Consider the following 13,815-nt stretch of genomic DNA (forward strand, 5'->3'; position numbering starts at 1 on the left):
AATTTCACTGGTAAAGGTTAAGACAGGCTGTGTTTTAAGCCACAAAACAATTCCGTAAGATGCTTTTTAACCCTTTCAGAATGTCTCCAAAGACCCCACTTTGTCTATGCAATCTGCTCTTGCACTCTCAAGCCTGAGTAAATGAGGCACGTGTATGAAACGGTCTTAAGAAAACCTTAAGGAGACTGAAGAGTCTTAGGTTAGGTTTAATAGGTGTTATGTGCATTAACATGCAGAACCTCAGCTGTAAAGATGTTACTCCTTGTAATTTCACTGCTTTACACATTTATATCAGAGAATCAGTGTAATACATGGTAGGTATACTTATGCTGCACTTTTTGTTACAGAAGTAAAAACAGCAATGCTTTTATGAAAAAGCTGATCTAGTTTCTGGAACAAAAGCAATCACATTTTTGTAAAGCCTAACAAAAAAAGCCACATTACTTGAGCAACAAACCACATTCCACACTTTTAACAGAAGAAACTTTTCTATGGTTATTTAAAAAGTATAGAGAGAAGTGCACTAAGCGTATAAAGCCATAACCAGCCAACCCTTTACAGACCATAGGGACCTATAGGAATCCCACTTCTAGTCTCCATGTGAAAGCAGTAACAACAGAGGGAGGAATAAAAACGGATACAAGCCAAGTCATACTTGGATCAGCTCTCTGATTCCAGCTCAGCAGAGATGAACAGTTACGAGGATGTGTTCTTACACCCTTCAGCTGACCTATATGAAAGCTGTACTCATTCAGAAACTGCAGCTGCCTGCCTAGTCCCTACAGAAGAAAGGGATGGGGCAGGCTCACAGGGGTGAAGTGAAGCCACATTTCCAAGGTGTCCATTTCAGTACTTTGCAAAAGCACTTAAGTCAGTTAGAAATAAGTTGAATCAGAACATCCAGCCAAGACTGAGACTATAACATTTTTTTTTTAAAGGAAGAATACTGACAAACAATACGTACAGGATCATGTGATAAAACAGGTATACTGAAACTGAATAAGTGACATGTATGAAAGAGTTCCTGTCTCCTGGTATTGTTCTGAGGATGTGTGATAAATTTTGCTAAGAGGATCAAGAAGTAATCAAAAGTGATTGTGTCATCTCAGCTCAACATGCACCACATGCCAACCAAGGCACATGATTTGCACTTGTGCAGACATCCATCCCACTGAAGCTGAAGTATAAAGCATTGGCTTAACTCCACACTCGTATTTCACCTACTGACCTCAGCTAACTAAACACAGTATATAAATCAGTGTGGCTCAGCTGATAAAGGCAGTTCAGTTGCTTGTGATTGTCTGTTGAGATGCTCAGGAAAATTAGAATTTTTGTTTGTTTGAGTGTTCACACACACTTTGCAACAGGCACTAGTGGTACAGGTTTTGAGGCCACAGCAACGCTTGTCATTCACTGCTTTTAAGAAAACTTAGAGCAGAAATGGAGAATAATGCGTACTTTAAAATAGTAACTACTAATGCTCTTGGGTAATACACCCTACTTGGTATGTAAAAAAAAATATAAAAAAAAAAAAATTAAATAGCTTCCTTGGGAAACAAAATAAAATTCTGCATTTGCCATTAATTTATTTTTTTTAAAAGCTATTAATAGGGAAGTTTCAGGGTAAAAAAACTGCATTTATCTTTACCCTTCATGTCCAGAAACAACTCTGGGCCAACTATGGAACTACCAAGCATTGAGACAATTCAGTATCACAAGGGCAGCAGACGGTCTTTGGAGTGTAACTACTTCACGTCCCAGTTTTATCCCATGAACTGCATGTCTCATCTTTCCCATCGTCTCATTCTGAAGCCTAGTTGCTCTCTGAGTCATTGTCTTTATCTTCTTTTCCAGACAGAGCATGTTTGGACGAATCATTGGCTTCTCCCAAAGGAACAGCCCCTTTCCGCTGTGGCAAGACACTGAAAAAGGCCTCCTTCCAGTCTCTCTTCTCCAGGTATGCAAGGATGATCTCAAACACTGCAACATCAAGAAAGACCATCAGCTCTTCTACAGGGAGATAAATGAACTGCTGATAGGAACACACCCCCAAATCCATCTTTACAGAGGTTTACAGGCATTCGGTTGTGGCATCTTCAGAGTAAAGTTGATGAAGTACAGGCAGAAGCAGACAAGGCAATTCTGCTACTGCTGCAGTCTAAAGCCAAGCACGCTTTGAGTCTCCAGTTGTAAGACATTTACTACAGCAGTGCTTTTCTGCAGTGGCTCCAGTTTGTATTAATTTCTCTCAGGGATAGAAAGAAATGTCCCCACAGTACTTCAAGTCTCACCAGTGCCATCTATACAGGCACTAATGCCTTCTCATGTTTGACAGTACTGCTGTGGATGCACTTTAACAATGACTTTGTCCCCTCCCTAACACATGGACAGCCCAAAGTCTTCCTAAAACCTGCTATAATTAGCTTTCTCTTTCATTTCCATCTGAGCTTATGGCAAAAATCCTTATTAGCCTCCAATTCTGTGACCCTTTCTTGCTGCTTCTATTACGCTAACCATACACTCACCCTCCTACTCCCGTTTCAGCTCCGAAAACTTTCCCTGATTGACAATAGCTCCAAACTGCATTATATACAAAATTCATCTGCAAATTCCTACTTAGAAAAATCCCAGGCTATCCAAAAAACTTTTCAACACAGATTGTGGCTCAGCAGCATCAGGGAAGGTAGGAGGAGGCCCTATGGCTGGTGAGTAAGCCAGACTTGGATGAGAAATCTGGGACAGAACGGTGGCTCTTCAAGCTTGGGGCTACAGGAATAGTGCTAACACCACTGGAGAATGCTAACTTCAAAGAATACTCCCAGCACAAGTATTCTCAATGCCAAGCAACAGCATATGAGAAAGGATCAAAGGAGCTGTGGAGGGAAAAAAAACACCTTACAGAGAGTTAGGCAGGCGTTCAGAAAGGGAGGAGCAGCATGGATCTCATACTCACTGAGAGTCAAGTTACAGAAAAGTGTCACATTTACTAGAGGTTTCCTGGATCCAGGTTTACTGGACAGCCAGCTGCTCTCTGTGACACTGATATTGAAGAGTTGACCATTTTACTAAGCAGGTTATTCACCTGAAATGTACTGTGAAGGTATGAGCACTCGAAAGACTATATTAATACCACTGTAAGTTACTGCAGAAAACATCTGAGGCAAAAATGCTGGCTTAAGAAACAATAAAAGTATCAAGAGCACATTTCTTCTCCCTAGCTTTGGAAATTCCTTTATCTGCATAGTAAAAACAGAACTGATGGAAAGAGAGTGGCTTCCACAGGAGAACAGAGGCTTCTATGATGGGCTGCAATAGCAACAAAAATATTACACAAGGACAGAAAAAGGCAGTGGGAACAGTTGGTAGACATCATTGCAGACTGGAATGAAGCAGTATGGTCCTGTAACATATATTACAAAGTATTAGCCTTGGGATACAAACCTGAACAGAAGAAAACAAACTCTCTCAGCCACACTTGCAGTTGTGTTTTGCAATACAGTCTTTTACATAGATCTCAAATCTTTCAAGTTTTGTAATTCCAGATGGACTTAAAAAAATGTCTCATCTTACGCTGTGTCAGTTTTCTAGCATCAAATATTTCACACATACATGTGTTCCTCATGCCATTTTAACATGGCAATGCAGGCACTGTGGAAATATATGGAGACGCGATCCCAAGAGAGAAGGATTATAAATAAATAAGTAAAAAGGAAGCGAATCCCTGTTAACGACGCTGTCAACCTCCAGCCACAAGAGGGCCCATTTAATTAAAGTGCTTCAAACACTGAGAAGGCAGTTCAGAAAGAGTTTCTTCTTCTACAGGACCTTCCAAATTCACACGTATCAAAAGTAGTTCCACCAGGCAGAGACCAGGCAGGTCCCGGTCTCATCTGGTGAGCCCTGTACTGTCCTCTGCTAGCTGCAACTTTGGCACCAAGGGTGGGAACTCAAGAGGCCAGAACAACCAAATCAAAAGAGGAAGGGTGAGCAATTACACAGTTACACAAAGCAGCGAGGTGGATGTACTCACAGCAAAATACAAACACCTCAGTGCAAATATCCTTCTCGCTTACACAAAATTTATAACACGAGATTTGAGAGGCAGCTTGATTCTGTCCACCTTACTCATGCCTTACTCCCTTGAAAGCTGTCTTTCTGGATTTAGGTTGTAAGCTATTAGGGTTACAATATATACCAGAGCCTTAATTACAACTGCTAAAGGTACCTCTACTTTTGGTGGTGGCAGAGTTGTGTTTATTTTCCTGCCCCAAAACCTTAAGCAAAATACTGCTATAGTATAATCTTTACCTTAAAAAAGGAATGTGGGTTAAGAGCCTTTCAGCTGCAATTTGAAAATGTTTTCAAAGGGCAAGGGAAGACAAGCTCATGCAAAATGAAATCTGGCCAACTAAACTGCAGTGAAATCAGGTGCCTAAAAGTCTGGCACAAGAAACAAGACCATTAAGCAGATAAATGAAAGCCCCAGTGTAAGTGACCCAGTTTTATACCCAGTGCTCAGACATGTAGAAGACAGCCTCCAGAAATGTTGACGCTAGAGGTCAGTATAAGATTACTGCAGTAAACTCCAGTACAAAGCTACAGCTGTAACTTTTGATGAATAACACATGAAGTCCTCTTCTTGTCTATATAAAGCAACACTTAAAGATCAAGTTTTAGAAACATGTAAGATCTACAAATACATGGGGTTTGACAATTTTTAATCCAGTGATATACTATATTCTCCTCCACATTTAAATAATCATTACTGTCATGCAAATACATATCTCCTGAATCAATGGCATTTTAAGAAAATAAAGTTATCATCGAGCAATGTGTTACATAATAAAATAAACTTCAAATAAAGCAAGGTGAGATAAATAAAAGAACCTGAAGTGGGGCAAAATAAAGACTTGGACACCATGTCAAAAAATTCCATAAAGGTCTGAGTAGGCTCCATTTTGCATGTATGTTTGCTTAATGACACTGAAATATAATCTAATAATAAAACTGAAAGTTCAAAAGGAGTGGGATTCAAGACTTGGTTAAGCAATTGTATACTTCAATCAGAATCAGGAAGCCAGGCAAAAATACAGTTATGAAAGCTCAGCAGATAGAGTACTGCTGATACCAAATGAGGTGAGCCTACAGGTACCTAAGCAGTTACTGCTGAACACAGCTGTCCAAAGAGATGAAAACATCACAAACATTTATCCTCCCCTGGGATAAAATACACAGGATAGTTTCCAACTTTTTACTCACCTATACATAAGTCTGGAAACAAGACCAGGATGGTAAGAATGCCAAAATTACTCATGGGACAAGTCAACAGAGTAGGAGGTGCACTTCTAAGTGGCTAAGACACCATCCTTTACATTTAACCATATCTAAAATATTTAAAGGTCAGGGCAATTACTGTATCCCAAAGGCAACTAGATTCAAGAAATAATAACATAATAAAATAAGATTTAGGTATCTGCACTACAGTGCACATTTTGAGGGTTCAAATTCTGAATATCGTGGGTATATTCTATAATAACGCCATTATTTTGTGATTTAAAACTTACCATGATTGACAGCTAACACTTTCCGACTGTTCATCTTGACAAAGTTTCCAAGTGGAAGCTGTGCATGACCAATTCCCTGCTCTACAGCTTTTTTGTAAGTAATTCCCTGTGGGAAAGACACCAAGACAACTGGACTGAGAATCACCATTTCAGATCAGCCCATACAGATTACTACAAGTATCATTTTCTGGCAAGAGTTTTGCCAGCGCTGCCATGATCTTGCTTTAGAAGATATTTACAAAAAGAAACTTACCTGGGTTAGACAGTAGCTGCTTCAAGTGCTACCTTTGGAAACTTACTACTTTGAATATATGTCACACTGTGATGTTTGGTCAAAAAGATTGTAATTAAGATTTATTCATACACCTGCAGCTCTAGAAAGTGTCAGCCATAGCCTGTTTTAAAGGCAAGTTTATACTTAAATACAAAGTTACTCAGATTGCAGTAACTGGTTATTTTTTCAGAGGAAGAGTAAAGGATAAAGAAATTTTGTTTGCTTTTTTAAACCTGGCAACTCCTGTGCCCAAAATGGGGGAAAAAAAAAACCCCTTTAAAATTGTGTAAATACTTTATACCATAATGGCTATATAAAGGATCTGCTTTAGCTCCCTCCTAGCCTTTAACTGTGGACTAACTGCTGAAGTATCATTTGGTAAGGCTTAAGATCCATCCCTTTTTTTAGCATCACATTGAAATATTAAACATGTCACCAGAAATTACACAGGAGTGTCTCTGAAGAAAAGCAGTAACAGTGCTTTAATTTCCCAGCTGCATTCTCTATGACATTCCAGGTCCACAGAGCACGCTCCCATGTACAGGTATGAAACCAGATCCCTGACGCATGTGTGTTACTTAGCCAAGTTCTCCTGACGTGCAAATTTATTAAAAAAGGACATCCAAGATTCAAGCACTGTTCTTCGTCTATATTTGGGCACGTGCACATACAAGTGTGCGCACACACACACAAGTGCATGAACAGAAACCAAACCCTTCTGTCTGAAAATATGGCCCTCAGTAAGCTGAGCAGTGTTATTAATTCCATTCCTATATTTAAAATGAAAAGATAAAATCCTAAAAAGCTCAGCATGTCTGCACTCTGGAACACAAGCCACTGTTACCACCACAAGTTTTTTTTCCCATTTCTTCAAAATTTTTTTGAAGTCTTTTTTGAAGAAGTTTTTTTGTTATTTATTTTTGTTAGTTTACATCTGAACAATATGAACAGCATTAATGTCAAATAAGGTGCCAAAAAAAAAAAAAAAGGAGCTGTAAAGAAACAGACCCACAGTTTACCTTGTGGTGATTGTGATCCACCAGTCCTCCAATCACATAGGCTTTCTTCTCATCAAGCTCACTGAGAATGTCCGGGGAATCTGACGTAAGATATACTAGGTCTTCCTTCTTTATTAACTCACTATAGTGCTCAGTTCTAATTTGGATATCCTCAAAAAAAGGTATTTGAAAGAAGTTACAGTCAACTGATGAATTGCTGGGCAAACTTTACAGACCCAAGATGGAACCAGCAAAAATAAATACAATAGCATGCAGTCATTCCATATCCCTTATCCATGTTTAAGTACGTAGCACAGCGCAGACTGATTTCTGCTTAAATCATCCACAGTCCCTACAGGACCAACTTGTAAAAATCATCAGGAAATTTTCTGAAACCCCCAAAAGACTTTACAAATCCTTAAGTTCTTGTGATTCCCTTCAAATGCTACCATATTTCTCCTATGGATCCAAATAGTTTTCAAGTTTACCTTTCTAAAAAAAGTGAAACCAGAAGTAAATGCTTAGTTAACATTACTTGCTTGATATGAGAGGTTTATGCTATGCTTTTGCAAAGCAGCTATCACACAAGACATACTGAAAGTAGAACTGTTTTTATTTTGCAAAGTGCTCTTCATTTCAAGTTGTTGGAATACTGGTTTAATAGGGAGTTGCAAGGAAAACCAACATGAGTTTGACCACAAGACAAGCTACTTCTCTAAAGAACACTTCAGTGTTGAGAGGCAACATAATGGAAGTGAAGGTGCACACAAAGAGAATCGCATCCTGACTTCAAAGTCTTATTTTTCGCCAAGAAAAAAAGAGCACTGTCAAGACAGATGACTCTCAGAACTGCCTAAACCAAGTAGTCTTGCTTAGTCTATCAGAAAATGGAATCTGTTCAATATAAACATGTGAAAATGGATGTGTGTGGAGTTTTTCAAGCAAAAAACCAAACTAATTCAAGACAAGCAGTCTTTGGCTTATTTAAAAGCACAAAGAGCCACACTATTTCTAATATGCTATTACTCTGATGAAGCACGTGGAAAAAGCACAGGTCCTTCACAACTAACAACCTAGTTAGCAGCTATAATCAAGACTCCTTTTTCTCTTTTTACAGAAATAGCCTATTATTCACCTTCCAGTTCACCCATCCTTTGTCATTTTCATTCATGTTGCTCTTCAACTGTCCCCCATGGCTGGTCAAGTAAAACTTCAAAAAGAACAAACAAGAGGTACAAAATACTGAAATGTTAATAGGCCAATCTGTTTCCTCTCTGTACAAGACTTTTTCTACCCTTAACTATTAGCTAAAACTCTTAATCACTTTTTAGCCGAAAGTGGTACTAAGACCTTATTCATACAGTTAGTGACACATTTAAAAGACAAATACGCACTTACAGTCTCTTTTTTTTTTTTTGTTTTTTAAATCTGTCACAGATAAAACTGAGTATCAACAGTATCTCAGCGGCATGCCAGTATCTGGCACTCTTCATCTGTTTGCACATACTTCTTCATATATACGGGGATTTTTATAACATGTGGGTTGAAAACTAATCTATTAGAATAGAAGTAATTTTCTTATTAAAAATAGGCAGTTTAAGTATTTTTTTTTCTGCTACAGTTCTCAGGTTGTTAAACATACCTGCACAGGATGAAATGCTTTGCGGTTTTCTGCATAACATCTCTGAATTTGCTTGTGAAGCTTCTTAACATCCTGTATACAACACAATTTGTTTTTACATAGTCCTTCAGACAGACCACCACAAAATGCTTTATCATGAGCCAGTCAGAAGCTAAAGAGAGAAAAAGGAAGCTTTTAACTGGCAAAAGTGACTACTGAGAGAGTGTGGACATCAAACCCTGAGAGAAAAAACAGCCGTTGTGAAGGGATTATGCTGACAAGGAGACACACACATCTTCCTCAAAAGTCTATTTAGACACCTCTATGCATGTGCTTGATTTGCATTATTCTAGGAAATAAACAAAACAAACAAAAATCACTGGGATTTAATTATATGTAATAACATGGTTAAAATTAATCTGAGGAACCAAGCAGATTTATCACTGTGACAATACTCAGTCTTTCACCCATGGGAAAATCCTGAGAATATACAGTTTATATTTAAGAAAATTAAACATGCATAATTAACTTGAAGAACCACAGACCAATGCAAATAATTTAGTGGCTGGCTCCAGCATTTTGACCTGACAATTTGGACAACAGTTAACTAGTACTACTTAAAATGCAGCAGACTTAATTTTTAGCCAATTATGTTCTTCGTAAGGTACATTACGTAGTTTTATTCTCAGTGCCCCAAAAGCATGGTTTTGTAAATATAACTGATTCCCATTTTAAAATGAAACATCATTATATTGCTTTGATTCATGTAGTGCTTTGAAAACGTTTTGGTATCTCCAAAGGATTTCAAGTAAACTAGACTTTATCACTACAATACTGCAATGCAAGTTTTTACAGGCAGTAGAGAAAGCATCTAATTAACCCCATTGCTAAAGGCCACAACCATCTTCACTTACAACACTTCACCCTTCCTAAACACCTGCAGAAGTGCCAGTTTTTATACCAGGCCTAACAGGGGCTCTGCCTGACTAAGGAAGGAAATGTGTTTTATGAAGGATGAAGCTCAGCCGGAAACACCCAGCCAGCATCTCCAAAACTATCAAGGGAGTCCTCTTGTCTCTTCTGGGGCACTGCTGAAGGACTCCTCAGAGAACCAAGTGCCAAAACACCAACTGGAGCTTCCCCAAAATTTTGTGGTGAGTGGCAGTAGTATCCATTAGTGCTATATGTGCTCTGCATTACACTCAGCAAGTAGCCAGATGGGCTTTGAGAAAGCTTGAATTCAAGCAGTCTTGCAGAGCAGTGAAGTCCCTGGCAACAGCAGAAAGGCTCAGAGTAACAGGGAGGGGAGAGGTCTGCCTCAGAAACCAAAGGCTGCACTCTTACAGGAGGCTGCAGATTAACATACTTTCCTAGTAGAGTTAAAGCTGTTTTGATCTCAAACACCACACCAAGCACCTTGACCAGTGGTTGGGTATCATATTGATCTTTCTCATATTTACAGTGCTGGTTTTGGCTGGGATAGAGTTAATGTTCTTCATAGTAGCTAGTATGGGGCTATGCTTTGGATTTGTGCTGGAAACAGTGTTGATAACACAGGGATGTTTTCGTTACTGCTGAGCAGGGCTTACACAGAGCCAAGGCCTTTTCTGCCTCTCAACCCACCCCACCAGCGAGGAGGCTGGGGGGGCACAAGAAGTTGGGAGGGGACACAGCTGGGACCCACCTGACCCCAGCTGACCCAAGGGATATCCCAGACCATATGACATTGTCCTCAGCAGATAAAGCTGGGGGAAGAAGGAGGAAGGGGGGGACGTTCAGAGCGATGGCGTTTGTCTTCCCAAGTAACCGTTCCGCGTGATGGAGCCCTGCTTTCCTGGAGATGGCTGAACACCTGCCTGCCGATGGGAAGAGGTGAATGAATTCCTTGTTTTTCCTTGCTTGTGTGCGTGGCTTTCGCTTTACTTACTAATCTGTCTTTATCTCAACCCATGAGTTTTCTCACTTCTACTCTTCCGATTCTCTCCCCCATCCCACTGGGGGGGACTGAGTAAGCGGCTGTGTGGTGCTTAGCTGCCGGCTGTGGTTAAACCACAACATTTACCTACACTGTGACCATCTGACTCGTTCTTTCATCCATGCTAAAATTTTAGAGACAGGCTGAATAGCGTCCTCCTATCCCAACTACCTCTCGTGTGACTGAGAGGAAAAGCTCAGTATCCTCCTAATACTCAAAATTCTTATTTCCACACATACTTACTAACATGGCTGGGAGCCTTAGGTCCACTTTGAAAGAGAAAGTAACTTGATGGGGCATTTGCAGCCCCTCTAGCAAAACCATTTTGAGGCAGAACTGTGTGTAGCTTCATGGTGAACATATGGCACAAACTGTTTCTATATTCCTGTTTTTGGAATCAAACCAACTTACCGCATCTCCATGAAGGCAAACAAAAATCTTTGGCAAGCTTATATAAACATACATTCCAAACCCTAAAAAATTCAGCAACTGACCTAAGCAGGTCTGGGAGTCACCACAATCTGAAACATGCTAACTGTCCTCCACAAGCTGCTCTCCAGTTTTTGTGCTCTGACATTGCATCAGCACTGTCACTGGAGAACCTTTCAACATTTGTATGTGAAGAGTAAGTTTCTTTTACCTTTAGCACCATCAGGTCATCAAAGCTGCAGTCCACAATGAGGCGAAGTGTACTAGGAACAACTTCCCTTCGCATACGCTTTCTGTCATTCACTTCACTACTGGAGTCCGATTTTGACTGACGTTCTAGTTTTCTCTTCTGGCGTTTTTCTTTTCGTTTCTGCCTAAATAGACAAACAAACAAATACATCTTCAAAAAGTGCTGCCAAATCTGCTGAGGCACGTGTTATGCACACAAATGCATACTTCTACGATCAAGGTGGTTGTCCCATGACTGTGGTAGTTTAAACTTATCCTGTTGCTTCCATTTGTGCTAGGCTGATACCAGCATGAAACACACCCCCCGTCTTTGTGAAGTTCTGTATATACCTACAAAGACAGACATCTGACACAAATTCAACGAAGTGAATAGTGGGAGTTTCATGGATTTACGGGTGCTCCGAGTCAGGTCTCATAACAGAAACAACCAAAAAGATTGCCAAAATTGCACTATCGGAATCAGAACGTGGAAGGCAATTTACCTCCTGTTTCAAGTTTTTCAAAAGACTTCTGAAACAATTGTTTCTTCCCTCTGTTCCCCTGATGGGAGCAGGCAGTTAGGAGATCAGATTTCGGAGACAGCAACTTTAACAGCCACTCTCTAGGGGAGGAACACTTTGCATTCAGCAGGACAAGGATAAACCACCATCAGCCCATTTGCAGATAAGGTTTCTCTCAACAGAATAAAACAGAAGCTCATCATCTTCCAAAACTATTTTAACAGGTTATAAGTCAACATAACTTACAGCAGAGCATTTCATGTGTCAAAAGAAATTTTTTTTATTCACTGACTTTGTAAGATTCACCAAGTCTGACAGCACTGGGGAAAGAGGGCGCAGCCCATTCAGAAAGGGACAAAGCCACATGTTACTTCTCCCCTCCAACAAACCAAAAACTTGCAAGTTTGAATCCCTCCTGATATCCTCTTCAAGTTGAGGAACACTTCTAGTATGAAGAGAGAATGCTTACCTTTATAGCTTCTTCATATGCAGATGGAGTAGCCTGTGACTACTGCTTTAAACCTGGCATGGGAGAAAACTAGTTCAACTGCCTTGATTTGCTAAAGCAATCCACACGCAAATTCTGCTGACACATCATTATTATTAGCACTCAATACTACACATGATCCTACAAAAGCTATTTTGCAAACCATACCTCCGTAGATCTTTCTGTTCTTCCCACTGTTTCTGCTTCAACAGCTTCTTCCTTTGCCTCTTGGACATGGGCTCAAGGCATTCTTCCTTGTCTGAGCCTGCCTCCTGTCTCTCTACTGGACTGTCACTTGACTTCACCTTTCCTTCCACATCAGGAACTTCAGGAGACATGGTGTTTTCTGTTGGCACCTCTGGACTTTCTCTTGGCGGTTCTGATGACATTAGCTTTTGGCTGGGTTTCCTGATTTGTTCCTCAACACTTGATAAATATTTCATTGAAAGCAAGCTCTTCCCTCACCAATCCTGTAAGAAACAAAACAATAGTATGAGTGTTATTAACAAGAAGTGCAATTAGAAAAAATATTACTCTACACCTACTGTAAACCTGAATAAATTAAAAATAATAAGTAAGAGATGGCCTTTTCTTGTTTAAAGCTAGGTTAGTGCCTCTGCAAACAGTAACATGTAAAATACTAGAGAGATTATAATCTGTATTCAGATCACGTCTAAAACTCTGCCTGCTACATCTGCAGCTATTCAACAGTTTCCAATTAAAAACTGTGAAAACACAACTGCATAAAAGCAGGGAATCACGCTGGATTAAACATAAAAGAAAAACCATTAGCAGTGCTATTATGTGTACACAAACTATTTTCAAACATAGAAACAGAAAAAATTAAAGAGGTATCTTGCGATATAACTAAAGCCATTTTGGGGGGAAAAAAATTGTGAACAAGCTGTACACCTTCAAAATTAATTTTTATTTCTTCTGAGAACCAAAGACACTGGCCAACCACTGATGCTGGCCACTGTCAGTGGTCAAAACACAGCAAGTAAGGGGATGAACAGACTGAAATGTTAACTCAGCAAAACGTTCTGCATTCAAATCAATTACAATTATACCCTCTCCTTTTCAATAACAAGTATTATTTTTCAATAGTAGTAGCTCCCCTGTGCTCAACAGCCGCGTAGTTTTCTACGGATAACTACTTCACTGGAGAAGGCTGCACTGACAGAGCCAACATGCAGAAAAAACAATCCCCTGGCTTCTTCAATAACCGAAGAGCTGGAAAAACACACAAAACGCCAGCAAACCAGAAGTGTTTTAGCTAACACGCCCCAGTTTCCCTCCCTGGGGGTGTTAAGACGTTAAGGCCCAGGGAGCCGAGATGGTTGTGGGTGCCAAACGGCACGGCCTGCCGCGGCACAGGTGCGTCTGCAGCCGCCACAGCGTGCACGCCCCGCGGATACCGAGCTCTATACGTACATCTGTGTACGTATATATAGACACATATACATAGACACACATACATCTATATATAGACACGTATCTATGTATACACACATTATATATATAGAAACACACGCGTTATTTTTGCTCACGCGCCGAAGTACCTCATAACTCCACAGGACCGGCCACCTCCGCCCACAAGGGCCCGGGGAAGGGCCGTGACCCGCCCGCCACAGGCGGCAGCGACAGCCGGCAGTGGGGAGGGGGTGTCACGCTCCCCAGGCCGCCATTTTCCCCGCCTTCCCTCAGAGAAAAGCCGA

General features: G+C 40.3%; 1 protein-coding gene across 3 annotated transcripts in view; it reads right to left on the reverse strand.

Annotated features, from left to right (window-relative positions):
• Nucleotides 1-371: 371 nt before the first annotated feature.
• The window catches only part of TRMT10A (tRNA methyltransferase 10 homolog A (S. cerevisiae)), a 13,611-nt gene continuing 167 nt past the window's right edge, over nt 372-13,815 (reverse strand). The window contains exons 1-8 of one of the 3 annotated variants that reach the window (XM_010586180.1): nt 13,660-13,809; nt 12,266-12,567; nt 11,073-11,235; nt 8,479-8,550; nt 7,972-8,046; nt 6,858-7,007; nt 5,565-5,670; nt 372-1,980 (exon numbers count right to left, since the gene is read on the reverse strand). In XM_010586180.1, coding sequence (XP_010584482.1) covers nt 1,814-1,980; nt 5,565-5,670; nt 6,858-7,007; nt 7,972-8,046; nt 8,479-8,550; nt 11,073-11,235; nt 12,266-12,540 — 1,008 coding nt within the window. In that variant the 5' untranslated portion in view covers nt 12,541-12,567; nt 13,660-13,809 and the 3' untranslated portion in view covers nt 372-1,813. Of the gene's footprint in view, nt 1,981-5,564; nt 5,671-6,857; nt 7,008-7,971; nt 8,047-8,478; nt 8,551-11,072; nt 11,236-12,265; nt 12,568-13,609; nt 13,810-13,815 lie in introns of those variants that run through there. The other 2 variants (XM_010586181.1, XM_010586179.1) reach the window with 2 other exon arrangements.

Source organism: Haliaeetus leucocephalus, unplaced genomic scaffold (genome assembly GCF_000737465.1).
Source record: "Haliaeetus leucocephalus isolate CR32 unplaced genomic scaffold, Haliaeetus_leucocephalus-4.0 Scaffold140, whole genome shotgun sequence".
NCBI lineage: Eukaryota > Metazoa > Chordata > Aves > Accipitriformes > Accipitridae > Haliaeetus > Haliaeetus leucocephalus.